The sequence below is a fragment of the Lagopus muta genome, chromosome 2 (genome assembly GCF_023343835.1).
Source record: "Lagopus muta isolate bLagMut1 chromosome 2, bLagMut1 primary, whole genome shotgun sequence".
Taxonomy (NCBI): Eukaryota; Metazoa; Chordata; class Aves; order Galliformes; family Phasianidae; genus Lagopus; species Lagopus muta.
Genome location: NC_064434.1, coordinates 88,526,943 through 88,551,390, shown reverse-complemented (window position 1 = coordinate 88,551,390; position 24,448 = coordinate 88,526,943). Strand labels below are relative to the sequence as shown.

At 43.0% G+C, this 24,448-nt stretch overlaps 2 protein-coding genes across 5 annotated transcripts; one reads left to right on the top strand and one right to left on the bottom strand.

The window, feature by feature from the left end:
• Positions 1-5,515: 5,515 nt before the first annotated feature.
• TATDN3 (TatD DNase domain containing 3) lies at positions 5,516-11,637 on the bottom strand. Of its 3 annotated transcripts, none has more exons than XM_048936077.1 (10): positions 11,544-11,637; positions 11,431-11,463; positions 11,285-11,358; positions 11,081-11,165; positions 9,446-9,508; positions 8,265-8,374; positions 7,737-7,792; positions 7,397-7,509; positions 6,102-6,179; positions 5,516-5,718 (listed from the first exon to the last, which is right to left on the bottom strand). In XM_048936077.1, exons 1-10 carry the CDS (start codon positions 11,598-11,600, stop codon positions 5,575-5,577), a joined length of 813 nt encoding a protein of 270 aa, XP_048792034.1. In that variant the 5' UTR covers positions 11,601-11,637; the 3' UTR covers positions 5,516-5,574. The 3 variants fall into 3 exon arrangements, with proteins under 3 accessions (XP_048792034.1, XP_048792033.1, XP_048792035.1); XM_048936076.1 differs by having other exon boundaries at positions 6,102-6,182; positions 11,544-11,636; XM_048936078.1 differs by lacking the exon at positions 11,431-11,463 and having other exon boundaries at positions 6,102-6,182; positions 11,544-11,620.
• Positions 11,584-24,130, top strand: NSL1 (NSL1 component of MIS12 kinetochore complex). Of its 2 annotated transcripts, none has more exons than XM_048936074.1 (6): positions 11,584-11,853; positions 12,606-12,687; positions 14,881-15,011; positions 17,253-17,307; positions 21,357-21,424; positions 21,819-24,130. In XM_048936074.1, the coding sequence occupies exons 1-6, from the start codon at positions 11,599-11,601 to the stop codon at positions 22,095-22,097; spliced, it is 870 nt and encodes a 289-aa protein (XP_048792031.1). In that variant the 5' UTR covers positions 11,584-11,598; the 3' UTR covers positions 22,098-24,130. The 2 variants fall into 2 exon arrangements, with proteins under 2 accessions (XP_048792031.1, XP_048792032.1); XM_048936075.1 differs by lacking the exon at positions 11,584-11,853 and adding an exon at positions 12,043-12,192 and having other exon boundaries at positions 21,819-24,128.
• Positions 24,131-24,448: the final 318 nt, after the last annotated feature.

The following is a 24,448-nucleotide window of genomic DNA, read 5'->3' as shown; positions in this document are numbered from 1 at the left end:
AACACACATTTTTGCTCAATGTAAACCCATACCTTCAAAAAGCAGAGTGTCTCACTGAGCAAGTTCATTGTTCTTATCTTAATTACCGAATTACTCCAGAAGAGCATTATCCTGTAGTGATTTCCCAGACCACGGACAGCTGTACCTTTCCACAGATCCTGATCTCTATTTTTTTAACAATTTTATCAGCATAAGTCACATCAGAAGTCAGGTGTAAAGGTATTTTCACATCTCCCATTATACTGACTCACTCCTGATGCTGCTCTGATCAGGCTCCTCTGGCTGGATGGCTATTATCCAGCCTCACTTTTGCAGCAGTAATGCCAGGTCCAAAGGGTATACATGTAATAGCTGGCAGTAAGCTGTACGAGGACACCTCCATCCCAAACCACCCTCTCTCGATCACTCAGAGTGGCTTTGTGGGCAGATCACGTGGACAGCACATGGCAAAGCAATTGTGAGCTCTGATTTTTTCCAAATATTTATTTTCTGCTCATCACCACAGACAAAATGCTATTTCCTTCTTGCTCCTATTTGCACCTATCTGAAGTTTAAGAAAATCTTTGGAAACGCTGTACTAGATTCGTTTGTTTTTATTGTTAGTGCTCTGGGCACCCGTGTAGATTTAGCTGTGACCCTTCCCCACGTGTATGAACTGCACACAGCATGCTTATTTACAGGAACACAGTTGCATATAAAAACAAGAGAAATTTGATCTTGATGTTCCTGAGGTTCATATTTATGAAACTGACCTTTTTGTTGGTGGTGGTAACTGGTGTTTTTTCCTAAATATTGACCCACTGGGTAGAGAACTGCTATCTGCAACAGAAAGGGGGCTTTCAAACAGATACAGATCTTCCTTACAACAATCTGTTTCTAAAGGTTTGTCAGTCTACACAAAAATAACACAACTAAGCTATGGGTGTTAACGCACTAAGATATCTACACAAGAACAAGATTTGTACCTCTCTCTCATCCTCCATTCTAAGTCATCTATAAAGGGCTACAAGCTGGAGTCCAGATGGGGTTTTCTAAGAACAAGTAGCCCAGAGGCATGCTGGGTGGTGCAGCCATGCATTAGGAGATCACTGGCAAAGTCCCATAGAGAGAAAGCAGCCCTCTATCTTTTCTCTCCACTTGCTTCAGTGAGGACCTTTCCTCTGCTGTGTCATGCAGCTTGGGACAAAGCTGGGACTATCACATGTATAAACCCTGAGAGGTCCCATCAGATAAGTATAACCTGGTTACCATCAAGAGGACAGTACGGGTACTAATGAAAAACAGTTAAGAACCATAACATGGGGTCTCCATGGGGAGACAGGGTGGAAAGCCCATAAAGTACCTTACAGCCAATCTGAGATGTGCTGGCTAACTGTCCTTCTTGGATCTCTTAGTGGATCATTGTGTATGCAGTAAAATACTTCAGTGCTTGCTTTGGCTTACTGTGTGTGAAAGTGTTTTGTGCGGATGCCTCATTGCAGATTCTGAACATCCTGATACAAGGAGCCTCTTCAGATAAAGTCCCACATACATACATGGATTGGCAGTGGATGTTTTAGGAGGGTACTGACATCCACAGGTGCAGGTTACATGGTGCTAGCACAAAGCTCAGCTTCCACTCGGAGCTCCCCAGGCAGGAACAGTCCCACAAAACAGAAGGGGAGTTATCCAGGGGTGCTTTGATGGGAGCTCCCCACATGGTGCTCCATTTAACTTCTTCCTACTGTGCTCTGTTCGCTTCCTCCTTCTTTGTTGTGTGTCCAGAAAAACTCTGAGCTCAAAGTGCTCTCTCTCTGTATTTATAGCAACAAGCCTGGGCCAACTGAAACTTCAAAGCCTCCCTTTCCAGCAGTGCACATCACAAGGACAGGCCTTCCTGCCAGATAACCCCCAGCCCTCCAGTTTCCCAGCCATGGCAGTGTAGTGCAAGGAGGTCTGGTCCCACAGGGTAGTACCACAATAGGGATGAGGAAAATGCATGGGGAGCTGGGAATGAAGCAGCTGGGAGTGGGCTGGGACTGCAGGGCCGTACTGGGAGCATCACAGGGCACACACAGGAGAGTGGGACTGCTATAGTGTAGAGGTCCCAGATCCCTTGGAAAGAAAATCTCTGTGCTACTCGTGCAGTGTGTTCTCTTCTGTTAACACAGAGACAGTCTGATCTGTGCTGAGGGTGGGCTGATAAGAAGCCAAGCATCAGCTTTAACTACTCAGAACATACAGCCCTGGCACAGCCAAAATAAACCCAAGATCCTAACATGCCCTCCTAACATTAATGGAGACAAAACCCAAGTGTAACCCATTACGGTGCCACAAGGAACAGCTCTGGACAGAGTGGGCTGCATGTCCTAGTGCCTCAGTGTTTTTTTCTCTCCACCACTATTTTTCCACAGTTCCATGACTCACAGGAGCACGGACACAAAAGATGGCTAGCACTCAGGGCAGGAAGGGAGCTCATGTCCATTGAAAACCAGTCTTGGGGCACAAAGGCAGGGTAACCACCTGCTGGAAAGGAAAGCACTGAGACAATGAGGTGCTGTGGCAGCCTGTAACTTTTCTTTGATCCCAACTGTCTTTTTTAATTCTATATAGAAAGCAAAGAGAAGGTAACAAACCTTTCTGCTAAGCCAGTAACTTTCTTAAATTCATTTTCCTGCTTTGTAGTGGAAACAAAGGCCCCAGTCAGCATTAATGAAAAAAAAAAACAAACAAAAGCAGAAACTCATTAGTGATAAAACTTGCATTTCCAGCCAATTATTTACTGTTTCTGCTTCTAAAGAGCCTACCTATGCACTGCATAGGAGCCAGCTGAAAACACTTCCAGCAAACGCCTTTGGTCAATTTGTTCAAACTCTTATCACAGTGACTAACAGGATAACACATATTATCTGCTTAGCCTTATTGTCACCTCCTCACTTGTTCCCACATTAAAATCTTGAAAAACTACTTAGCCTCACAGCTTGCCCCAGTATTTGGCAGAAGCACACCTTCAAGGGAAGTTTCAGAAGGGCCCTGCGAGGTTGCTGCATCTGCAGCCCTCCAGAAATGAACGGCAAGCTCACTCTGTGGAAAGTACATTCACATCACTGTCACCCTGCATCCTCCTCATGATGTGTGGAGCGATGCATTCACTGTAATCCTGTACACATGGGAGTTCCTCATGCCCATCTGTGTGCTGCCTTTTAAACTTGGAAAGCACCAAGTGACATGGGGCTTTTCCTCCAGCAGGAGCTGTACCCACCAGAGCTGCACCAAAGACTGAGCACTGAGTAATGAATGAGGCACCCTGAAAGCACTACTTTTTACAAAAAAAAAAAAAAATCACAAACCTGCCTTCATTTTTCTATCACTCCACGTAGAGTCTTCAAGACAGACAAGAAAAGCCATACTACCAGGTCTGCTGTTGGGAGTATCCAAGGGGAGAATGATTGTTGAGGGTAGAGCTCAGACATGACCATTCTTCATGTTGCTGGGAACCTCAGGAGCCACTGGGCGGCTCATTTAATATTTCTGTGGCCTGATTTTCACAGACACAAAGCTGGGGACACGCAAGCACTGCTCTGCTCCTGGAGTGCTGTGAGAGCTCAGCAGCGCTGCCACTGGCCCAGCAAGCCAAAGGCATGACAGAACAGGAAGGCTGCATCTCCACTGGTTCTGAGCTTTCTCTCTCGTTTCCCCTCAGGATTCCTGAAAGCTCAACTTGACACTCAGCTGAACTTCCATTGAATCTCTCCCTCAGCACATTCCTGGCTACTCCAGTAGCCCATGCTACACAGGAAGGGGACAGGATTCATCCCAACAACCACACTGGCTGCAATAGCATTCAGCACACATGTGCTTAACCTCTTTGCCACACACAGAAAAGTTGTTCTCCTGTGAAAGAAACAAACTTATTTCCAGAGCCTGCTGCCCTCAGTGCCAGCTGCAGGTGCAGGGCTAGCAAAGCCAACCAAATAGCACCCCAGAGCTGGTACAGCTTCTCATCCTTTTCCATACATGATTGCATTCCCATGCTTCACAGTCAGAATGAAGCACATGTAAGGTAGCCTGTTATCACCTGTTTAGCATCTCCTGTGACATCATTAATATCATATAATTCTATGGCACACCTGTTCCCTAGCACCACCTGGAGGCAAACTGCATCATTCACTAATTCAGTGGAACTGGTGCCTGTAGACCCAGGATAACAAATGGCCCTAACTACTCTGGGTCAAAGCTAGAGGAGACTCAAGCTGTGCTGATCTACATGCACCCTGTAACATAGACTAATTCTTCAAGTTTTGTTGTGTGCTGCAAGACTGCTTAGAAACAAATATTTAAAGTCGATAAAGTAATTCTGGGTAGACCAGAATTGCATTTACCACAGTGCAGAATGCAGAATACCACAGTGTGGGTATGCCTTATATCACAAGGTTTTGCTCCCATTTCTATTTTACTGGATGGCCGACACCTTCTCCATCTTAATCCTCAAAACAGCAAATAAAAAACAAAACAAAACCTTCTTGACCTATAAGGCAGAAGTACTCAGCTCTAAGCTATTTACTGCAAGCAACCTGATATGCCAATCAAGACAATATTCTGTCTCCTCCTCATCCAACCCACAGAAAGGCAGACATCTGATGAATTCAGAATAGGGCATTACAAACCATTTTCCAAAGGGGCATTCAGGAAGATGCTTAAGCAAGAAGACAAGAAGAAGCCTAACCTGGAAAATGGTCTGTGTGCCCAATCTTAAAGCCAAATACTCTTGCTCTTGGATTTTCTACCGAAAGTGGTCATGGACTGAACCCCCTGGGAGACAAAGCCTGTACCTCCCTACTTGGCCCTCAGAACAAGTGTCACTTGTAATTCACCTCTTCACTGTTTAAGTCAATACAAATTTCAGCCCAGTATTTCAGCACATTTCAGTTCATGCAAGGTACTGTGAGACAACACAATATCCAGTTTTTAGAACACTGGCAATCGTAGCCAAATCCACAGCAGACAAGTCCCTCTAAGATCTCAGAACATTGGACTTGTTGCCCTTTCACATCCTGATACAGGGCAGACAGAAGAGTAGGCCTGCAGATAAGACCAAATCCTAAGTTCTTCCTTTGAGAGCGATTCAAAAACTAATAAAAGCACGCCCCTCTCAAAATAACCAAGATCTGAACAACTGTTAAGTTACTATAAGCAAGGGAAAAGGAGGGGGAAAGTAGAAGGACTGCCATTCTTTCCCTCCAGCTGCATATCAAAAAGAATTGGAGCTGCTACACCTGCCCTGCTCAGAGCCCTGCCTGACTGACACTCAGCACGTCCATCCTTCTGGGGTTTTCAAGCAGGTCCTAGCAGGGCCACAGACAAGTGACTTCCAGTCAGTGGAATGAAGAACAACGTATCTTTATCACATTGAAGAGCCAATAATGCTGTACACAGAAGACCTCTGATGAACTCAGTATATTTGTTGTAAATTGTATCTGTACAACACTGTGCTCACTTCTTGACCTCTCTGATAGCAAAACTCAAGGCCAAGATGTGTGTTGGTTTTATTTATTACATCATAACCAATAGTTTCAGCAACATCAGTTTCTAAGTCTATACCTGAAGGAAGTTACGAAGTTTGGGGAATACTTTCAGTGCATTCTGTGTCGTCGCTTCTATAACTTCTTCAACTGGAATTCCTTTAATTTTAGCAATATATTCTGCAGCAATGTAAACATTTTTTGGTTCATTTCTCACCTGGATTAAAAAAATAAAAATAAAAATCAAACAGAGCAAATAACAGATCCCTCCAGGTGGCAAGTGCTTCAGATTCACTTCCTGACACACCTTCAGTCACACTGTACCTATCTACGGTACAGAAATTACAGGTATTTATTGTCCTTGAATCGTTTTCCCCTTTGACCCTTTCTGGAATTTCTTTTCCTTTCCCAGCTTCAGGCTTGGACATTACCTCTATAGCTATTTCTCTGAATTGTATATTTCAAAATTTCCACCTGGCCATCTCCTTCATCCCCTGTCAATGCCTACACTCCTCCTCTCTCCCATGCTAGCAACTAACCTCCACAAGGACAAGGAGTCATTGTGGATATACAAACATAGAAATCCCCCCCACCATTTACCTGTTTTTCAGGCCCCAAAGCAGGGGAGTCGGTTTCCAAGCATATACTTTCAAGAGGTAACACTTTCACAAGTTTCTGCTTCTTGAAGACAATAAAGAGAATTATTAAATGTTTTATGCACTTACACTTGTGGGAAAAAAAATATAAGATATAAAGATAAGCTCTGCATTTAAAAGCAATGTTGAAAGACTCTGATGCCACTGTTAGTATACTATCAGCAAATTCAGAATGGCAGCAAGAATACCAGGAAATGCCCAAGATGTCCCTTTAAAAAAAGAATTATCTCATTTTTTGTGACTCTAAACATCTGAAGCACTTTTACCTGAATACTGGATCCTTCATTACTTTATCAAATTATGTGATTATATTCCACAGAATCAGATTGTCAATGCAGTTTTAGTCTACCACTTTTCTGTATATACAGCATTTTAATATCTTTATTCCCCTTTCTGCTTTTATCATTCAGCTCCACTTTGCTCTCCTTTCTGCAGCTTCCTGCCCTCATCCCCAACCATATCCACCCTCACAACCTTCCCACTTGACTGATGCCTTTTCTCGTCATATATTTCCTGAGCTTATCACAGAAAATGATGATGGTGCAGGATGGAAGCAGACTGCTGACTGATCTGAGAAGTCAGCATAGTTTGCAGCAGCCCACAGTAGAAACAGAAGCAGCATTTCACTGAGTCGAGGGCTGAAACTGGCCAGTGCTGATCTTAAGCAGCGTAGCTGATGCTTTGAGTGGCATGCCATGGACTAATCAGCATTTCTCAAAGACCTGTAACTTAGCCAACTGTAAGGGGATTTCCTTTTGAACAAGAAGTGCCATAGCAGTGAGATAGAAACTAGTGCTTTTCCATGTGTCACCTCCCTGCTCTAGAGCATTACAGGATCAAAAATGTCCAAAGAAAAGTTCATCAGAATACAATAAAATGAGGGAAAAAAAATGCTCATTTTCTTAATGATTGCTTCTCATGAATAGCCGAATTGTTTTAGCCAAAATTTCTGCCCCAAATGTCCAGCTATGGCAAAAGTCCCAGACAGAAACACAATCAAAGTAAAAAGGCAGTTTTAACTGAAAGCAGGATCTTCTATCAAAAAGCATCAAGTGACTATAATCACATGTCTGTGATAGCCTTTTATACTGTATAGACTTAACAAAAAACAACCAAACAACCAAGCATTCCTTCGAGCTGCACAGTAAAAATGTAGTTACGTTTGCCAACATGTTAAGCTGCCAACTACTGCCTGCAGTCCCCAAGCACCGAGCAGCAGTGATCCCCTTCAAGTGTTACCTGATCACTCCTTATAATGGAAGGAGGAATGGAGAAGAAGTATCCAGCTTTCACTCCTTCCATGGCTACAGATGGCTTCCCATCAAATGCGTGAAGCAACACCTTTGAAGCACCTTGGAGAAAAGAAACAAACCAATTTATTAGCAGGGTTTACAGCACGTTCACAGTGTCTGCTTCAAACTGGACCTCAACCCCACCAAAGAGTGGATACAGAATTTCCACACCACTCTTCACAAGTTTCTTGGGCACAACATGATAGGAAAGCATTACAAAACTGAAGAAATTCTACGAAATTCCGTTGGCAAAAAATAAGAAGGGAAAACATGCATTAGAAACATACCTTGCTCCTTTAAGAGATTAATGGTTGGTCTTCCAGCTGAGCGGGAGTGAACATTTCTGCAAAGGAAAGAGAGAGCCGTGGCATTAGGAAATTAAGCAACAGTACTTGTATTTATTTTTCAATAAACATACACCACAGAATCATAGGGGTTGGAAGGGACGCCTGTAGGTCATGTAGTCCAGTTCCTTGCTACAGGAGGCTCTCTAGAGGAGGCTGCAATGAACCAACAGCACGTTGGGAAGAAAACAATCTGTGTTAGCACTTTTACCAGGAAAAAAGTCTACAGATGTGTATTTAAATCATTTTAGCCACAGTGAATATTTAGCAACAACACTGTGAAGACAGGCTAGGGAACTCCACTGTATTCATGGGCAAAATTCAGTAATTACATCTCAAGCTGGAGACTGTCAGGACACTAGTACCAGTGTAAGCCATGTAAGTTCGGGAGGCTCTTAGTAATTATAAATCCTGGGAACAATTTACAGAGGTTACTGAGATCTGGAAAACTCTCCTATTAGTAAAACTTACAAAGGCAAATCCAGTTTTCTTGCCAACTCAACCTGCTTGATCAGAACCTGTCTTTGTCCTTCCTTCTGTTCATCTGTGCTGGCAAATCTAGGAGTGAAATCTAATCCAACCTACGGTACAAGAACAAAAGTGAGAAAGTTGTACAGGTCTAAGGCTTGACTAAATCACAATAGCACAGAGAGAAAAAGAAAAAAAAAAGTTTCAAACCTGTAAGGTATTACAAAACATATTTATGAAAGATGGCAATTAAGAAGGTTGTAGCCACACTGTAGCTTAATTCAGAAAGGAATTCATTCTCAAGACAAGACTTTCAATTATGAAAGCATTTGAAGGCAGCAACTGTATTTAGCATTTTAATCTGTAAGCAGTTTTCTGAGTTTTTTTATACTATTAAATATTATTTCAGATAAAATCTCAAAGCTGGATCTCCAATCTAAGTTGAATTTCCAACTTAAACCTGTAACTTAGTCCTATCTCTAGCAAAAAAATTACCCATTAATTTTATAGCTTTTTTATCTAAATACATTCAAACAGAATTTAAACCTCGTCAAAGAAGCCAAATTTACTGTTATACAAACCAAAAACCTGGTTAAAGTACAGGAACAAAACAGAACTACAGAACATCCTGAGTTGGAAAGGACCCACAAGGATCAACTCCAAGTTCAACTCCTGGCTCCACACACGACAAGTTTAGCCAAGTTCTCTCAACAATTGCCTTTCCTCCAGCAAGAACCAGCCACAAACCCCTCTGCTACCAACATACCAAAGGGACAGATTCTACCCTAAAGTTTTCAAGCTTTGGTTTGTTTATAAGGAAATACAATGTAATAGACATTGTGTGGGTAGAGACAGACAAGGGATCATGAGAAAAAGGGACTTACGTAAGTCACCAAGGCATGCTGAAACCATAGGTTGGCCTAACTGTGTTGCAGAAGGGAGAAAGGACCTGAACCAAGGGTAACTATTTCCTAATAACAATATAATGAAGGAAAACAGGGATTTGGGCAAATCTATGAAGGAGAGCACGTTAAGAGAATTACTGATTAGTTGTGGGGTTTTTTCAGATGGCCAGCAATGTTTATCATATATACAAAGCCAAGCATTCGCTAAGATTTTGTAACTCTGGTGGCAGATGCTGCCAAAGCCATATACATTTGAACCCATCTTGGAATTCTACTTACTTCTCCAATTGCCACCAACTTATCTTTGTAGAGTTCTATAAGCGGCAATGCTGCATCCAGATCCTGCAAGAACAAAAGCAACCCTCACTGACTTTGAGGTGGAAGCTTTATAAATGCAAAGTTGTGATTAATTTGGATTTCTGGGCCACAGGGGCACACTGCTGACTCATGGCCTATCTGTTGACCCCCAGGTCTTTATCAGCAGAGCCGCCTTCCAACAGGTCAGCCCCTAACCCGATGCATACAGTTTTTCCCCCGTAGGCACAGGACCCTATACCTGCACTTGCTGAACCTCATCAGGTTTCCCTCTACCCTACTCTCTAGTATGCCGAGGTCTTGCTGAGCGGCTGCACAGCTTTCTGCTGTGTCAGCCACTTCTCCCAGCTTTGCACCATCAGCCCTTCCCTTCACTCCTCTTAAATTTTGTACCTTAAACGTGCTATCACTGGAAGTTGAGCTATCAGCAGTATTTCAAAGACCTGCAGGATTTTCCTGCTTTACTCAAAGACCCCTCCTTTCAAGGTGAACTTTTCATAGGACCAGAAGTAGTAACAAAGCCCATAGTCTGGTCATGTTACGTGGCTGCAGGCAGTTCTTCAAGCTCCCCAGGCTAAGGACAAAAACTGGTATTCTCCCAGTCCCATGCTAACAAAAGGCCATCTGCAAACAAGATGCATTCTGTTCACTGTAAGCAAACTGTTCACTTGGGATTTTTAGAACTGCTTTCCAGCAGCATCGCTTCCGGGGCCAGATGGCTCTCAGTGCTGCTGAAGTCACACAGGCAGATGCTATGCTGGAGGCCCTGGGGTTTGGTCTGCTGCATCCTCCACTTTACAGAAACACAACTAACTGGAAATCAGGCAGACCAGGGCAGCCCCCTGCATCTCCAGCACAGCCATAGCATAGAATCACAGAACTGTTTGAGTTGGAAGGAGCTCTCAAAGGTCATCCAGTCCTTCTTTACATCCAATCTCAACACGAAACTCCTCTCTTTTAGTTTAAAACCAAGTCCCCCTGTCCTAACACAACAGACCCTAATAAAGAGTCTGTACCCTTCTTTCTTACAGCACCCCTCTAGATACTGAAAAGTCGCTGTCAAGTCTCCTTGGAGCTTTCTCTTCTCTGTTCTGAACAGCCTCAGCTCTCTCACCCTGTCCTTGTAGGAAAGGTATTACATTCCTTGAATAATTCTTGTAGTCCTCCTCTGGATGCACTCCAACAGGTCCATGTCTCTCCTGTACTGAGAACTCTACATGTGGACACAGTACTCCAGGTGAGGCCTCACCAGTGCAGAGCAGAGGGGCAGGATCACCTCCCTCACACTGCTGGCTGTGCTTCTTTTGGTGCGGCCCAGGATCCAGTTGGCTTTCTGGGCTGTGAGGGCACATTGCCAGCTCCTGTGCAGCTTGCCATCCACCAGTGCCCCCAGGTCCTTTTTGGTAGGGCTGTGCTCCACTCTTACACCCCCCAGCTTGTACCAATAGTGGGGGTTGCTACGACCCAGGTACAAGACCTTACAACTTGGATTTGCTGAACCTCAAGAGGTTCTCCTGTGCCTCCTGCTCAGCCTGTCCCTCAGACATGTCCACACAGCAGCACATCACAGCTGCACCAGGCTACCCGCCACTAATTTACCTTTAAAGTAACGCTGCGTTGCTCTTCTGGAGAAACCTCCTGCACAGGGTGAACGCCCAGACACGGCAGCACGAACCCCGGGAACCTAGAACAGAGCGTCGGGCCGAGCCAGTCTGAGGCGGGACCGAAAGCCGACCGAGCAGCGGGGCGGGCAGCACGGTCACAGTCCCGCCGGGCCGCGGACGCCTGGCCGTCGGCTCGCACCTGTCGGACAGCTCCAGCACGTCGCGGAACTCCCCCGCCTGCTCGGTCACCGCCACCAGCGCCGCCACCGCCGCCTGTCACAGCCACAAACAGCGCTGAAGGCCGCGCTGCGCGCCGCACCTGCCGGGCCGCGGGGCGCGCCTCACCTGCCGGGCCGCCTGCACCACGGCCGCCACGTCCTGCAATAGACACGCAGCGCCTCAGCGCCGGGCCGCGCCGCTCCGGTCCCCATCCGCCCGCCCTCCCCGCGGCGCCTCACCGACTGGAAGCAGGGCGCGGAGAGGTGGCAGTGACAGTCCACCGGCCTCGCCGCCATGCCGTCGCGCTGCGCCCGGCCTCGGCCTCTAGAGGGAAGGGGCGGGGGAGTGGCGGGTTGTGCTTCCGGGCCGGCATTTTCGGTTCGGAGGAGGCGGGAAATGGCGGCCGGGCCGCCCGAGCGGCGGGACGCGCGGGTGCGCTGCTGCTCGCGGCGCGGCCTGGACGAGGTGGTGGGGCTGTGCGCGCCCTTCCTGCGGGGCCTGGCGCAGGGGCAGCCGGGCGGCGCCGCAGCCGCGGACGACGCGATCTGGGTACGGCACCGCGAACCCCGCGGCGCGGTTGGCGCTGACCGTTACGGCTGGGTCTGCTGCGTCGGGCGGTCGGCGAGCGGCATTGCGTGGGGTGGAGAGGCGGAGAGGCACGGGGGGCGGGGCTGTCGCTGCAAGAACGGTACGCGGTGTCCGGAACGCGCTCGAGGAGAGCACAGAAGCTGGTGAAGGGCCAGAAAACAGGGAATGGCTGAGGAAACTGGGGCTGTTTGGGCTGGGAGAAGTTTGGGTCTGCAGGAGGGGAGACTGGAGGGAGACCTCATTGCTCTACAGTTGCCTGAAAGGAGGCTGCAGCGAGGAGGGGAGTCGGTAACACCACGAGTAAGCATAGAATCACTTGGGTTGGAAAAGACCTTAAAGATCATCGAGTCCAAAGGGAGAAATGATAGTATGTAAGGAAACAGCCTCAAATTGTGCTGAGGAGGTTTAGTTCGGACGTCAGGAAGAATTTATTCATAGGAAGAGCTGTCACGCGTTGGCACAGGCCTTCCAGGGACATAGTGGAGTTCCCCTCCCTGGAGATATTTAAGAATCACATGGACGTGGCACTGAGGGATGTGGCGTAGTGCTGCACTTGGTTGGTAGTGCCAGGTTGATGGTTGGATCTTCACGATATTAAGGATTCCGTGATTCTTGTCTGCCAAGCCAGGCACTCATACGGGAAGGGTCCTCTGTGCTGATGTTGCACATGTGTGTCTAAAGCATAACTTTTCCAGCCTATGCATCTCTTGCAGAACTTTGAGGCAGCAGTGAGAGAGAATGTTACTATTAATGGGCAGCTCTGGGCAGAGACATCAGCTGACTCTGAACCAAGCAGTACGTATGGTCTTTCATTCATTTTACATGTGTTTATATATTTGGGGTTTTTTCAGATGTGGTATTTTTAATTGGGCACTTCTTCCTCTAGTAGAGTGGCAACAATGGCACTCATGAAGCAGATGAAATGGAACTCAAGCTTGGCTGCGTCTGTATAAAAAACTGAAGTACTGCACAGCAGGAACATGGTTCTTGCAGAGCACTGTTTGTAAGGGAAAAGCAACTAAAAGGTATAGCAAACAGTATCTGTGACAGAACAAAAGGGAAGACAGCTTTGTTAGAAGGAGCACTGTTCTGGTTGATGCCTATAGCAAGGTGCTTACAGATAGGCACAGTTTTAGCTGTCACTATTATGGTACCTAAATAACTTAAAAGGATCTGTTCTTTACTAGAGAAAAGTAGTTTAGAAACACCCACAACATCTGATACTGACATGGGAAAAAAAAATAAAGTTCAACTAATTTTAATAGTGGCTGTCTTGCTAGAAAATCTGCAGAAAGATTTTAGAAAGTTGCTATTCCAAAACATAATTTTTAATTCAGGTTGGGAAAGAGCATGTTCCACTTCAATAACTTTTCTCATAGGAATAAAGGGAGTATACAAAATCTGATGGACCAGGACCTGCTGATCTATTTTTAAAGCTAGAATGAAGCAGTAGGATGGATCCAACTGTGGAGGCTTCAGCTCCACACAGGGGAGTTAGTGGTTGATTGTTCAGATGGTGAAATTTTCTTCCTTGTGGCTACTGGAATTTCCTTTACTGCACCATATCTGTTGCCTCTTGTCCTTAAGCTGCACACCTTTGAGAAGAGCCTGCCTCCATCCTCTCTAGAACCACCCTTTAACTAGACAAGGATAACAGATTTCTCCTTTAGCTTTCTTTATGCTGAACAAATTCCTGTATGCTTCTCATACATCATGTACTCCAGATGCCAAGCCTCTTGGTGTCTTGGTGTTCTGCCGTTATCCAAGCAAAGATGAAATAGTTTAGGTAGGTGGAAATGCTGGCTGGATCACTGAGCTCAGAGGGTTACACTGAGGGTTACAATGGCTTTTTTAATGGCAAGTCTAAAAAAATAAAGAATCCCACCAACTCTCAAAACTTATTTTTAACTTTCTGAGGTTAATCATCACCTGATTCTGCACAGCTTGACCAAGAGAGGGTGCTCAAAATCCATTTCTTACCACTAGATTGACAATAATGCATGGCTTTGCAAGCTGTGTTTAACATTATTGGAAACTGTGAATGTAAATTCTAAGAAAATTTCAAAGTTCAGTGTAAAAATTATAAAACAAGACCACTGTTGGGGTTTTAAGCCTCCGCTGATGGAAAAAAGAAATATAGGTGTGCAAATGAACAAATGTAGAATTATGAATTCTCAGTTATGCAAGGTTAGAGTATAACATTGAGCTGTTAATTCTGTTTTCTTCCATAACTCATAATTTTTATGGTCTGTAATGATGGCTTGTGACATCAGAACAGTGCAGGCATTTATTTGTCCAAATGCTGAAGGCACTTATAAAACAGTGCATTAAGCTTTAAAAATTGTCAAGTTTAACTGCAGTCTTGGAGAAGCTGAGTACTTGTAGTACAGTAACAGAAGTCAAAATACTCATTTTCTACACATTTAACCTAATCTTGACTGGAAAAGAAGGCTGTGAAAGTTGGCTCCTGTCAGATGCAGTCTTTGGCATCAAAGTTTGAAAGCAGACTAAATTTTGCTTTTCTGTCTTCCCATGAAGTGCATCCCAGAGGAATATTTCTGGGAACAAGGTTTCGTTAAGGTGGTGGTACATGTTATCAAAAATGCATGGATTGATTTAATGATTACAATGTATGCCTGTGTTCTATATGATACAAAGTCAGTTAGCCTTCAGATTACTGCTTGGACAGCTGCATCGTGTTCAATGCTTGTAAATTACACAAAATTAAACGAATCAAATCACTTTTCTTGCAACAGCTTGCATTGTTTCTTTCAGTTGAGAAACAAGTTAGCTAAAAGGTAACCACTTCTTTGTGAGACTTTTGGCTTCGATTCACAATGCTTAGAGCATTGGCGATTTTTTACCCGCTAGAGATTCAGGACAGATGTATTTATCTTCATTGAGAATCATAGAATTGTTCAGGCCTCACAGAAAAGAAACATTGTAGGTAGGAGCATCGTTACAATAACTGTGTTGCAACTTTGTTAGGTGCCAACATCAAAATTCTTGAAGATCAGCTTGATGAACTGATAGTAGAGACAGCAACAAAGCGTAAGCAGTGGCCTAAGAAGATACTGGTGCATGCTATCCAGGCCATGAAAGCAGAGCAAGAGATGTTGGTGAGTAACACAGATGTTCAGAAAAGCTTTGCTTATAGTTGCTGATGTGTGTAATTTGAAGGAACAAATCATCAAATGTTGACCTTTAAGTTTCTTCCCACAGTTGCATTTGATTTTGTCATATAATGAAATTTTTTCCTTGCGTGAATTTGCATTAATTTGTTCTCCAGTAAAATAAGGGTTATTACAAACTGCTGTGACTACGAATGAATTAGGCCCATGTTACAGTTCAGCAAATTACTGAGGCACATTTTTCCCACATGATGATTTGTGCTTTACAAGTCGGTTTTACCCCTATTTATCTTGTAAAATTCAGGTTTCTAAAGTTCCTATCTGAAGGCTGGTTGAAGTACTGTTACAATACATGCAGGCATATATATTACTACATGCAGTATTTGGCTTTTTAAAAGATGTCTATGTTTTTCCTAAGTACTTCTGTTGAGCCAGTAACTACACTGAGTACTTTCACTAAAGAAAGAAAAAAGGTAGTGTGGATTATGAATAGGTTCATCAATTTCATTTTGTTGACACTGAGTGTAAAGTAATCATTGGCATTGGGCAACCCAGTCATGTTCTTAGTTGCTAAGTTTCTTTTCTGCAGTTACTTTAGGACTCCTTTTTGCTTACTTGCAGGTTAACTAGACATCAGTTTTCTTTCTCGTATTCACTTTGCTACCCTAAAGAGCTGTGAACTTCTCCCCATCTCCTGAAGTACGTTTTTTAAGTGTCCGACTTTTGAATACATTCTTAAACCATCTTGGTTTTCTGGCAGGTTAATGGCTTAATGATAGGTGCTTTATTATATGATTTTGCAGGAAAAAAAACATCTGAATCTTTAGGGGTAAAAGACAGGGGTTTCTGGACTATGGTACACTGTTTGAGCCATTTCTGTGTGAGCGTGTATGTGAACAGATGAAGAAAAAAGAAGAGGATTAGGGAAAATGCTCTTCCTTTCTGAATGGGACTGATGACAAAGCACATGGAAAAGGCCAAGAAACTTAGTCCCTTCTTTGCCTTTGTCTTTCCTGGTAAGATTTGCCTTCAGGAACCATAGGCTTCCAAAACCTGTGGGAAACAGTTGAACAAGGAAAACATAACTTGAGGGAATGGTAGAAGAGTGTCAAGTTAGGGACATGGTTGTGCTGCTATTCAGAGGGACCTGGATGTGCTGGGGAAATGGGCTCACAGGAAACTCATGAATTTTGGCAAAAGATAATGCTGGGAGGAGAAATAACCACATGCACCAGGCCAGGCTTCCCCACAGCTGGAAAGCAGCTTTGCCGAACAGGCCCTGAGTGACAAGCTGACCGTGAGCCAGAAACGCACCCTTGTGGCAAAGGAGGCCAACAGCCTCTTGAACCGCATGAGGAAGAGCACTACCAGCAGGCTGAGGGTGTGATTCTTTCACTCTTCTCAGCCCTGAGGAGACGCATCAGAAGTACCGAGTCCAACTCGGGGCTCCTCAGCATGAGGAAGATGTGCACAAGTTGAAGCAAGTCCAGTGATGAGTCATTGGTGTGACGGGATTGTTCAGCCTGGAAGAGAGAAGTCTTGGGTGTATCAGCACTGTGTACAAATATGCGTGCAGTAAGAAAGAAGCAGTGTGACCCATGCTCAGCTCAGTGTTCAGACAGTGCTCTCAGACACAGGGTTTGAATTTTGGGTGGTCCTGTGTGGAGCCAGGAGCTGGGCTCCGTGATCCATGTGGATCCCTTCCAACTCGGGATATTCTGAGATTCTATGAAAACTTGCTGTTGCAAAACACCAAGATTTAACAAGACCTTTTGATCATTTGGAAAAGGAGAGCTATGTTCCACCTGAATCCTAAAGTAGATGACTTACTTAGGTTGCTTCTCAGACTCCTTTATTCTGCAGCTGACCTTCTTCTTTTTTGTGAATGGTTCCTTCGGAGTCAGAGCTGTTGTTTGTCCTGAGTTGTTCAGCAGATGGTAATGGTTCTTCCAGAACATGTGGATTTTAATTTAGAAATTCTCATGCTTTAATAATTAGAATTCCATAAACTAAAGGAGATTCTGGAGACATGTTCTCAGGGAACTTATGTTAATCAGATCATTCTTTCTAGTAGTTGATTATCTATAAACTAAACATCTAGTGCAGTCTAAATAATTCCACCACCATCTCCTTCTATTAGCCTTTCTCCATTATTCTAGCTGCCATGTATATATTAGATATCTGTTAAAGCAAGGGACGTTTCAGATTTTTTCTGTTTTGAATTTGCAGAAGCTCTACCAGCCTGTCATAACGCCAGAAGAGATTAAATCACAGCCTTCTCAAGGTAATGATTTCTCAGGGGAGGGCAGCAGTATACCGAGGGAACACTGCCTTCCTTCCTGCCTAGCAACAAACGTTTAAGAAGTTTTATTTCTTTAAATTTATTTATCTTTATTGACTAAATTAACTAAATTAGCTAAAATAGCTGGAAGTTTTGTTATAATTGCAGTATTTCTGCATTAGCTTATTAATCTGTATGCATTTCTCTTGTTCTGAATGCTCTCTGCTGTTATATACTGTGCTTAAAGGCAGAAGATGCCACTATGAGGGCACGGAGAAGAAAATGTCAAATATTCACTTTCTCTTACCTCTGTTCACCTTCTGTTCTCACCTCTTTTCTTTACCATTGGTTGGAGGCAAGATGCAGAACTGGACGGACCGCTGACATTATACTTTGGCCAGTCTTGTCTTCCTTCCTATATAAATACTAGAAATACTTCAGTCTCTCTTCCTAATCAGGCGGCTTCCTCGGGGAATTGAAAGCTGTCCTGTGGTATCACTGCTGATAGGGTTGACTCTCCTCACTTGTAAAGCATGTTTCAAATTTTATTCTGCTTATGTAAAACTGTGAAAGATGTCCTAAGTTTGCTGCATGCTTTGGAAAGGTTATTCCTTGTTCTAGGCATTTGTACAAGGTGATGTGTACTTTGCAATAGTAGAATAGGAGGTGCTTTTTCTGTAGCTGGCCTAAAGAAATGCCTTGCCTGTTTTTATGTACTGAAAAATGACAGAACGTATGTAGGTTGCTCCATAAGTAATGCCTCATATTTTTTTTTTCCATGCAAATTATAACAGATACAAACTCTATTTGATAGAGCAAATTCTTAGCTACAAAACAGTATTTTTCAACAGTCACCACTGTTAGCTATGCATTTTAGCCAGTGACAAACAAGAGCCTGAATGTGCACTGGTAAAAATCTGCACCCATGGAAGTAACCCACTGTTTCACAGCTACTGTGACAGTGTCGTTGCTAGGAAAATGTTGCTCATGCAGACCATCTTTCATTGGCCCAAACAGATGGAAGTCAGAAGGCACCAAATCTGAACTATATGGTGTGTATGGTAGGACAGTCCAGCTAAGATTAGCAGTGTGCTCCATGGCTTCCAGACGGATATGGGGCCTGCTTTTATTGTATTGCAAGAGAAAGGTTGGTTTATTCCCTGGCCTGGCTCTGGAAGTTCAATCCTTTGGCTTAGTCGGCATCAGGATGTAGTGGTCAGAGTTGATGGTTTATCCAGGTTCCAGGAAATCTAGAAGGATCACTCCTTTCCTATCTCGAAAGACTGTGCTCATCACTTTACCTACTGAGGGCTGCATCTTTGATGGGGAAGTCACGTGTCACTGATCCATAGATTGATGTTTTGACTCCAACTCACAGTGATGACATGATGTCACTGGTAATGATGTGATCCTGGAAACTGTCACCTTCAGACCTGTACTGCAAATTCAGTAGGTTCTGACAAACTTGCATACAGGCATTCATGAGACATACTTGGTGCAGACTTTCCAATATTGCCACCATCATATCCAATGCTTTGAAGCCGATATTCAGCTCTGAACACAGTTCTCTGGTTATAATCTGCCAATTTGTGTGGATGAGCTGATCTAGGTGCTCTTCATTTCATGGTGTGACAGCTGTGCATGGCTGTCCAGAACAGGCTTGTATTTCATGTTGGTGTCACCACTGCTGAAATGCACCATCCACTTCCTCACTGTGCTCGCATCCACTGTCTGGTCTCCATCAACATTCAGCAAACACTGATGAATGTCAATGGATGCCAGTTTTTTCTGCATGGAGGAATTCAGTGACACACCTTTGCTTGATATGCACTGCCGTGTCAGATGCCATTTTGTCAGACTGCTCCTCTGCTGCCATCTGTCTCATAGCAATGACATGTAATGGGATGTCGGCAGGAAGGTTCAGTCTCTACTGCCACACCACCAACATCTGCCTCTGACATCACGGGCCAACATTGTAACATAAGAGACATTACTTTGGGAGCAGTCTTCCTACCAATGCTGTTTTAAGTGGACAAACATGGTCAGAGAACTCTCTATGGATTACTTCGCATGCTGTAAAGCTGGTGTAACAAGCAGAGGTGTTAAATTAAGTTTGAGAAGCAAGGCTCAGGCTTCCAGCTCTCACTCTGCTGATCTGGCTTCACTCTAGGCATCATTTCCTCTTTGTAAACAGGAGATGTTGCTTCCAGAAGTGCCAGCCTGTGCAGCAAAGCAGCTAACAGGATCAGCAGAGTGTCACTTCATGTCTGCATTTCTTTTGGTTTCTAGTGTGTAATTCTATGCTCTTCTCATATGAATTAAGTACTCACAAGCTAGTAAGAGCTTGCACTACAGTCTTACCTTTTCATGTTAGGTAACAGCAAAGCTTCAGTCAAGACAGCATAGAGTTTGTGCTGAATATTAGTATTATGTAGTATTTGGGAAGTTTATGTATCCCAGTTTAGCAAGTACAGTGGCCAGAAACAAAAAATGTTTAGATTACTCAATACCTTTCATTTCCTCTTTTCATTTCCCTATGTTTTGGAAAGCCTTGAACACTGAGGAATATACTGCTGTCCATGTAAAGCTGAACTCCTGCAGGCAAATTTCATTTAAATGTGTGTCAGTCTTTCTGTATAACTGGAATAATCACTGGAATTATTTTTACTTAGCTCCTTCCTTACAACTTCACAGCCTTCTACTCTGCATATTCTACTGTAAGAATTCATTTTTATGGACATGTTCTTTTAGAGAATGTCCATCATAAATGTCTGTGTTGCATTTGAAGAGGCTACTACTTGAATATTTTTTCTTCCAAATTCTGAATGATTGTGCTTTTTAGCATCCATATCCATATACAGACTATGTTTCCTAAGCCAAGTTTGATAAGCACTGGTGACACACAGCACACGCAATTTAACAAAACACTGTCTCTTGCTTCATACTACGTTTCAGCAGGAGGTCACTGTCACCCTGCACTAGAATGCAGTGATTGACTTAAATTATCTTCAGTAGCATTAATTAGATTGACTTCAAAGCAGATTGGTGTTTTGCTCTGCAATGATTTAGGACTGCATGCACCATCAGATGTGGTGTTCTTCTGCAGGCCCTGGTGACACCCTACAGACAAATACTGGTGGTAGGTGAGACAACTTAGTTCCCAGATGCACACTTACTTAGCTGCTGCTTTTAAGTTTTTCTTGATGGCATAGTGCCTCAAGCAGGACAGTGGCAGAGAGCATGCAAAATAATATGTAATAATTTTAAAACTTTATAATAACTTTAAAACCTTAACTCCTGAACAGAAGAATTGTTATTGTTTGTAAATCAGTCATCAAAAACGTGTATTATGTTGATGATCTTATTGCTACTGCAGTCAAATAATTTCCCCCAGTATTCTATACTGCTGTCTGCCTCAGTCTTCCTGAAAGCTTCTTTTTCTTCCTTTTGTTGTTAACCCAACAGAATTAGTGCCTTGGTTCTTTTTTACTCCTGCTTGGAAATTAAATCAGAATGAAAAGTAGCTTTTGTTTTGTTTTGTTTTGTTTTTTCTTTAATGAAAGCTGAGTTGTTGCTATCAGGCTGAAGTTGTAAGACTGAGGATTTTCCCCCCTCCATTAAATTATTTTCCTTCATGTAATTTTCTCCACAGTTATGTTTATCCTTTGGAAATTTTTTTCCACAATGTGATATGATGTTGAAAGATTGAAAAACAGATCTACTTATTTTTAACCTTCTCCTTTATACACATACTGTTTCTGTATCTCATGTTTTGGACAAGCTATAGGATTTCTAGCAAAGAACTCTGTGGCTTGCAGGAGTTGAGACCTCTATGCACTACTGCACTTTGCATGATTAGAAGTAATAAGAGTAAGATGAAGCACATCAGCTGTCATCACCAACACTAATTAAAGAGATATGTTGTACGCTTAATTTTACAGAGGGACTCCACTGCTTCTCATGCCCAGTGTTAAGAAGTCAGTAGCAAGTATCAGGGAAGGAGGGGAGGAGTTATGTATCAGAAGCTTATTGGAGCTTTGTGTTTTTCTCAGATGCTTACCTCACAGATCTGAAGCAGGTGACCGAAATGGCATCCGAGCAGATTGGTGAGGCAATGAAGGTGAGATCTATGTGCGCTCCAAGGGGATTTTTTTGTTTCATTCTGTTGTTTTGATAATGCCATGAAATGAGGGTTGTAATTTATCTTGGTTGTAGATTTGTACAAAAAAGCCTGCGTGTACTATTGAAGCAAGTACCTATTTTAGTTTGTATTACTGAAGTTACACCTATGAAGAATTCTCCCTCAATTTTAGTAGGAAGGAAGAATACCCTCTGACTTTAGCAAGTGTTTCTTACAGAGATTTTAAAATCTGCAGCATCCAAAAAATATCTTCTGAAGATCATCTCTGCAGACACTGAAGCTTTTGTGCCTCTCAGAATCTAATTAACATATCTCCCTCATTGTAACCATTGCTTTTCCCATGTAACTTGAGATACTTGATTTGTTTTCGCAGTCTCTCCCAGCCCTAATAGAAAGAGCAGAAGGTTTTTCCCAAGCGTTAACTTGGCAACCAACCTTGGAACTCTGCAAGCTGCGTCAAGAAGTCTTCACTGGTTGTAATGCAAAGGAGGAAAATAGTGTCCAAAACTTTGTATCACCAGCAGAAGTCACACCAACAGACGCTGATACCACTGACAATCCTTACACTTTGTTCAAAAGAAAAAAGGCTGCAGATACACCACAGAGAAGATACTATCCGCTTCGACGGAGGAAAATTACCCTCAGCATGTAGATTCCTCATGTAGAATTTCAGGATTGGAGATTCAGAAATATTCTCGTTCAGTGTATTCAGTTTAAAAAGAAAAAACACAAAAACAACAAAAAAAAACTTATTCTGCTCTCTAATTCAGTGCTATACAAGGGAGATTCCTTGATTATTTAGTCTTTTGATTCTTTTAAATATTTCTCTTCTTACTGATACACTGGTGGTATTATAAAAGCCTATATGAACCAGTCACTGCTGATACCCAGCAAGCATGTTTACTGATTAACTCTCTTCTTTGCCCATTTATTACAGCATTTATTACCCTCAGCCTTCGTGCTTCTCAGAGCTGTGCAAATGCTTTATATGTGTGGGCACTCCTTTGGTAAACTAGTAAGTGCTCATATACAGCAGGCACATCTCTGAAGATGTTGGAGAGTGTCTAATTCTCCTAACCATGCTTCATTTAAACTGAGCTTGGATATTTCATAAATAAATTTAAAATACTTTCAGACTGGGGCATGTGAAACCCACCAATTTTAGTGCAGTGTTTTAGTTTTTACAAAATCCATGTGCAAATCTAAAATTGATCCCTCCTGTTCTACCTCTCAGGTAATCTTCTAGATCAGCAGGGCTCATTAACAGTCATCTTGATTTGAACTTGGGATTTTAATAATTATATGCATTTCCCTGCAGAGTGCTCTACAGAACAATGATTTGACCATCTGCATTTTACCATCTGATATTTCAGTTTGTGTAAATAACCGATCTAAGCAATCTGGGGTTTTCCTGGACAATAGATGTACACATTACAGGATCTCGACTTGGCCATGCGTTTGTGGCATTTGACTAAACTTACCCAAAAAAATCTAAAACAGTAGAGATTAACAGTAAATGGGATTAAGTTGAGCTAGCATTTTTTATTATAAGCACAGTAGTACCTAGACATTTACATAGTAGTATTAAATTAAGCATTGTGCCTTAGCCACTGCAAACTTTTTCCAGCTTATGACTGCATACGCTTACAGTAAGTACTCGTGTCTAACCAATATGTCATGTATTCCCTCCTGCAGTACATAGAGGCTGATTTGGAAGCTTTGCTAACGGAATGTAATGTAGTGAGAAGGCAGGTGCAGCTTGATGTCTAGAGACTGACAGTTTTCAAGGAAGTGCGTGACAGATTGTAGCATCATTTATGTTGTGAAGGTGAGCACCTGTACCAAGGCTCTGTATATTTAATCGTATGTAAATATCTCCTATCACTTTTGTATATACAAACTTCTGTTTTTATACAAAGTAAATTAAATCAACTAAGAAAGATCAAAGATCTGGATGTCTGTCTTAGTCCCGCAATACATGTTGACTGAACAGTTAGTGTATTAGTGCTTTAGAAGACATCTGTGTTAAATTTTGGCTGGAGTAACTGAAGTAGTTCCATTTACTGCCTTTGAACTTACGACTGCTATTAATCACAAGGCTACAAAGCCTCTAACATAAGAGAGGACAGGATGTGAGAGGGACTGGAATTGCAAAGCTGCGGAACGTGTGACCGGGATGGTTTTTCACACAGTGAATTCTGGTTTGTTTGAATGTGTGTGTGTGTTCTGGTTGAAAATCCCCACTGTTGCACAAATGCATACATCTTCACCAAGCACTGCAGGATTTTGCATGTCTATTACAGTATTTAAATATTTTTATGTTAATAGAAATAGGTATATCTCTTTCAAGAGGTCCCATCTCAAATGACCAACATAAGACAAATGTCTTAGGAAATAAGGAGAGCAAGCAGTGTGGATTAAGGGCTAGTAAGTGAATCAATGACTTCATCCTACAGTGCCTGTTAGAGGTAAGAGAGTGCAGGGCAGCCGGTCTGCATGGGTTTTGAAAGAAGTGGGAATGGATGTCTGCTGCCTTGATCTAGAGCAGCCAGGCCTGGTTCTGTGGCCCTCCTTTAATCACAGCTGGGTAGAAAAAGAAAACTGCATCTGGGAATGCTGTCCAAATAACTGATATAAAGAAGAATAAAGAACACCAGTTGATGTCCAGTGCAGTGCCTCAGCTATGAATTTACAAATCTTTAGGGTTGCTTTTGGCCACGCAGCAGTGGAAGATGTCAGAGGACCTCCCTTGAAATGAAAGCTAAGTGATGAACTGAACTTCATGCTTGAACGTTCATCTGCTTTCCCAATGCTTATTAAAAATTTCTATAGCAATTGATATTTCCAACTAGCAGTGTCTGCAATCTGTGTTTCCACTAACAGAAATACATAAAATATTCCTCTTCTTCTCCCCACCCACCCCCCTCCCCTTCCGGTAGTCTTTTGTCCTTCAGCTAACTTCATAGAAATTAGCAGTGTTGTGCAAGAAGACTGTCTATTCAG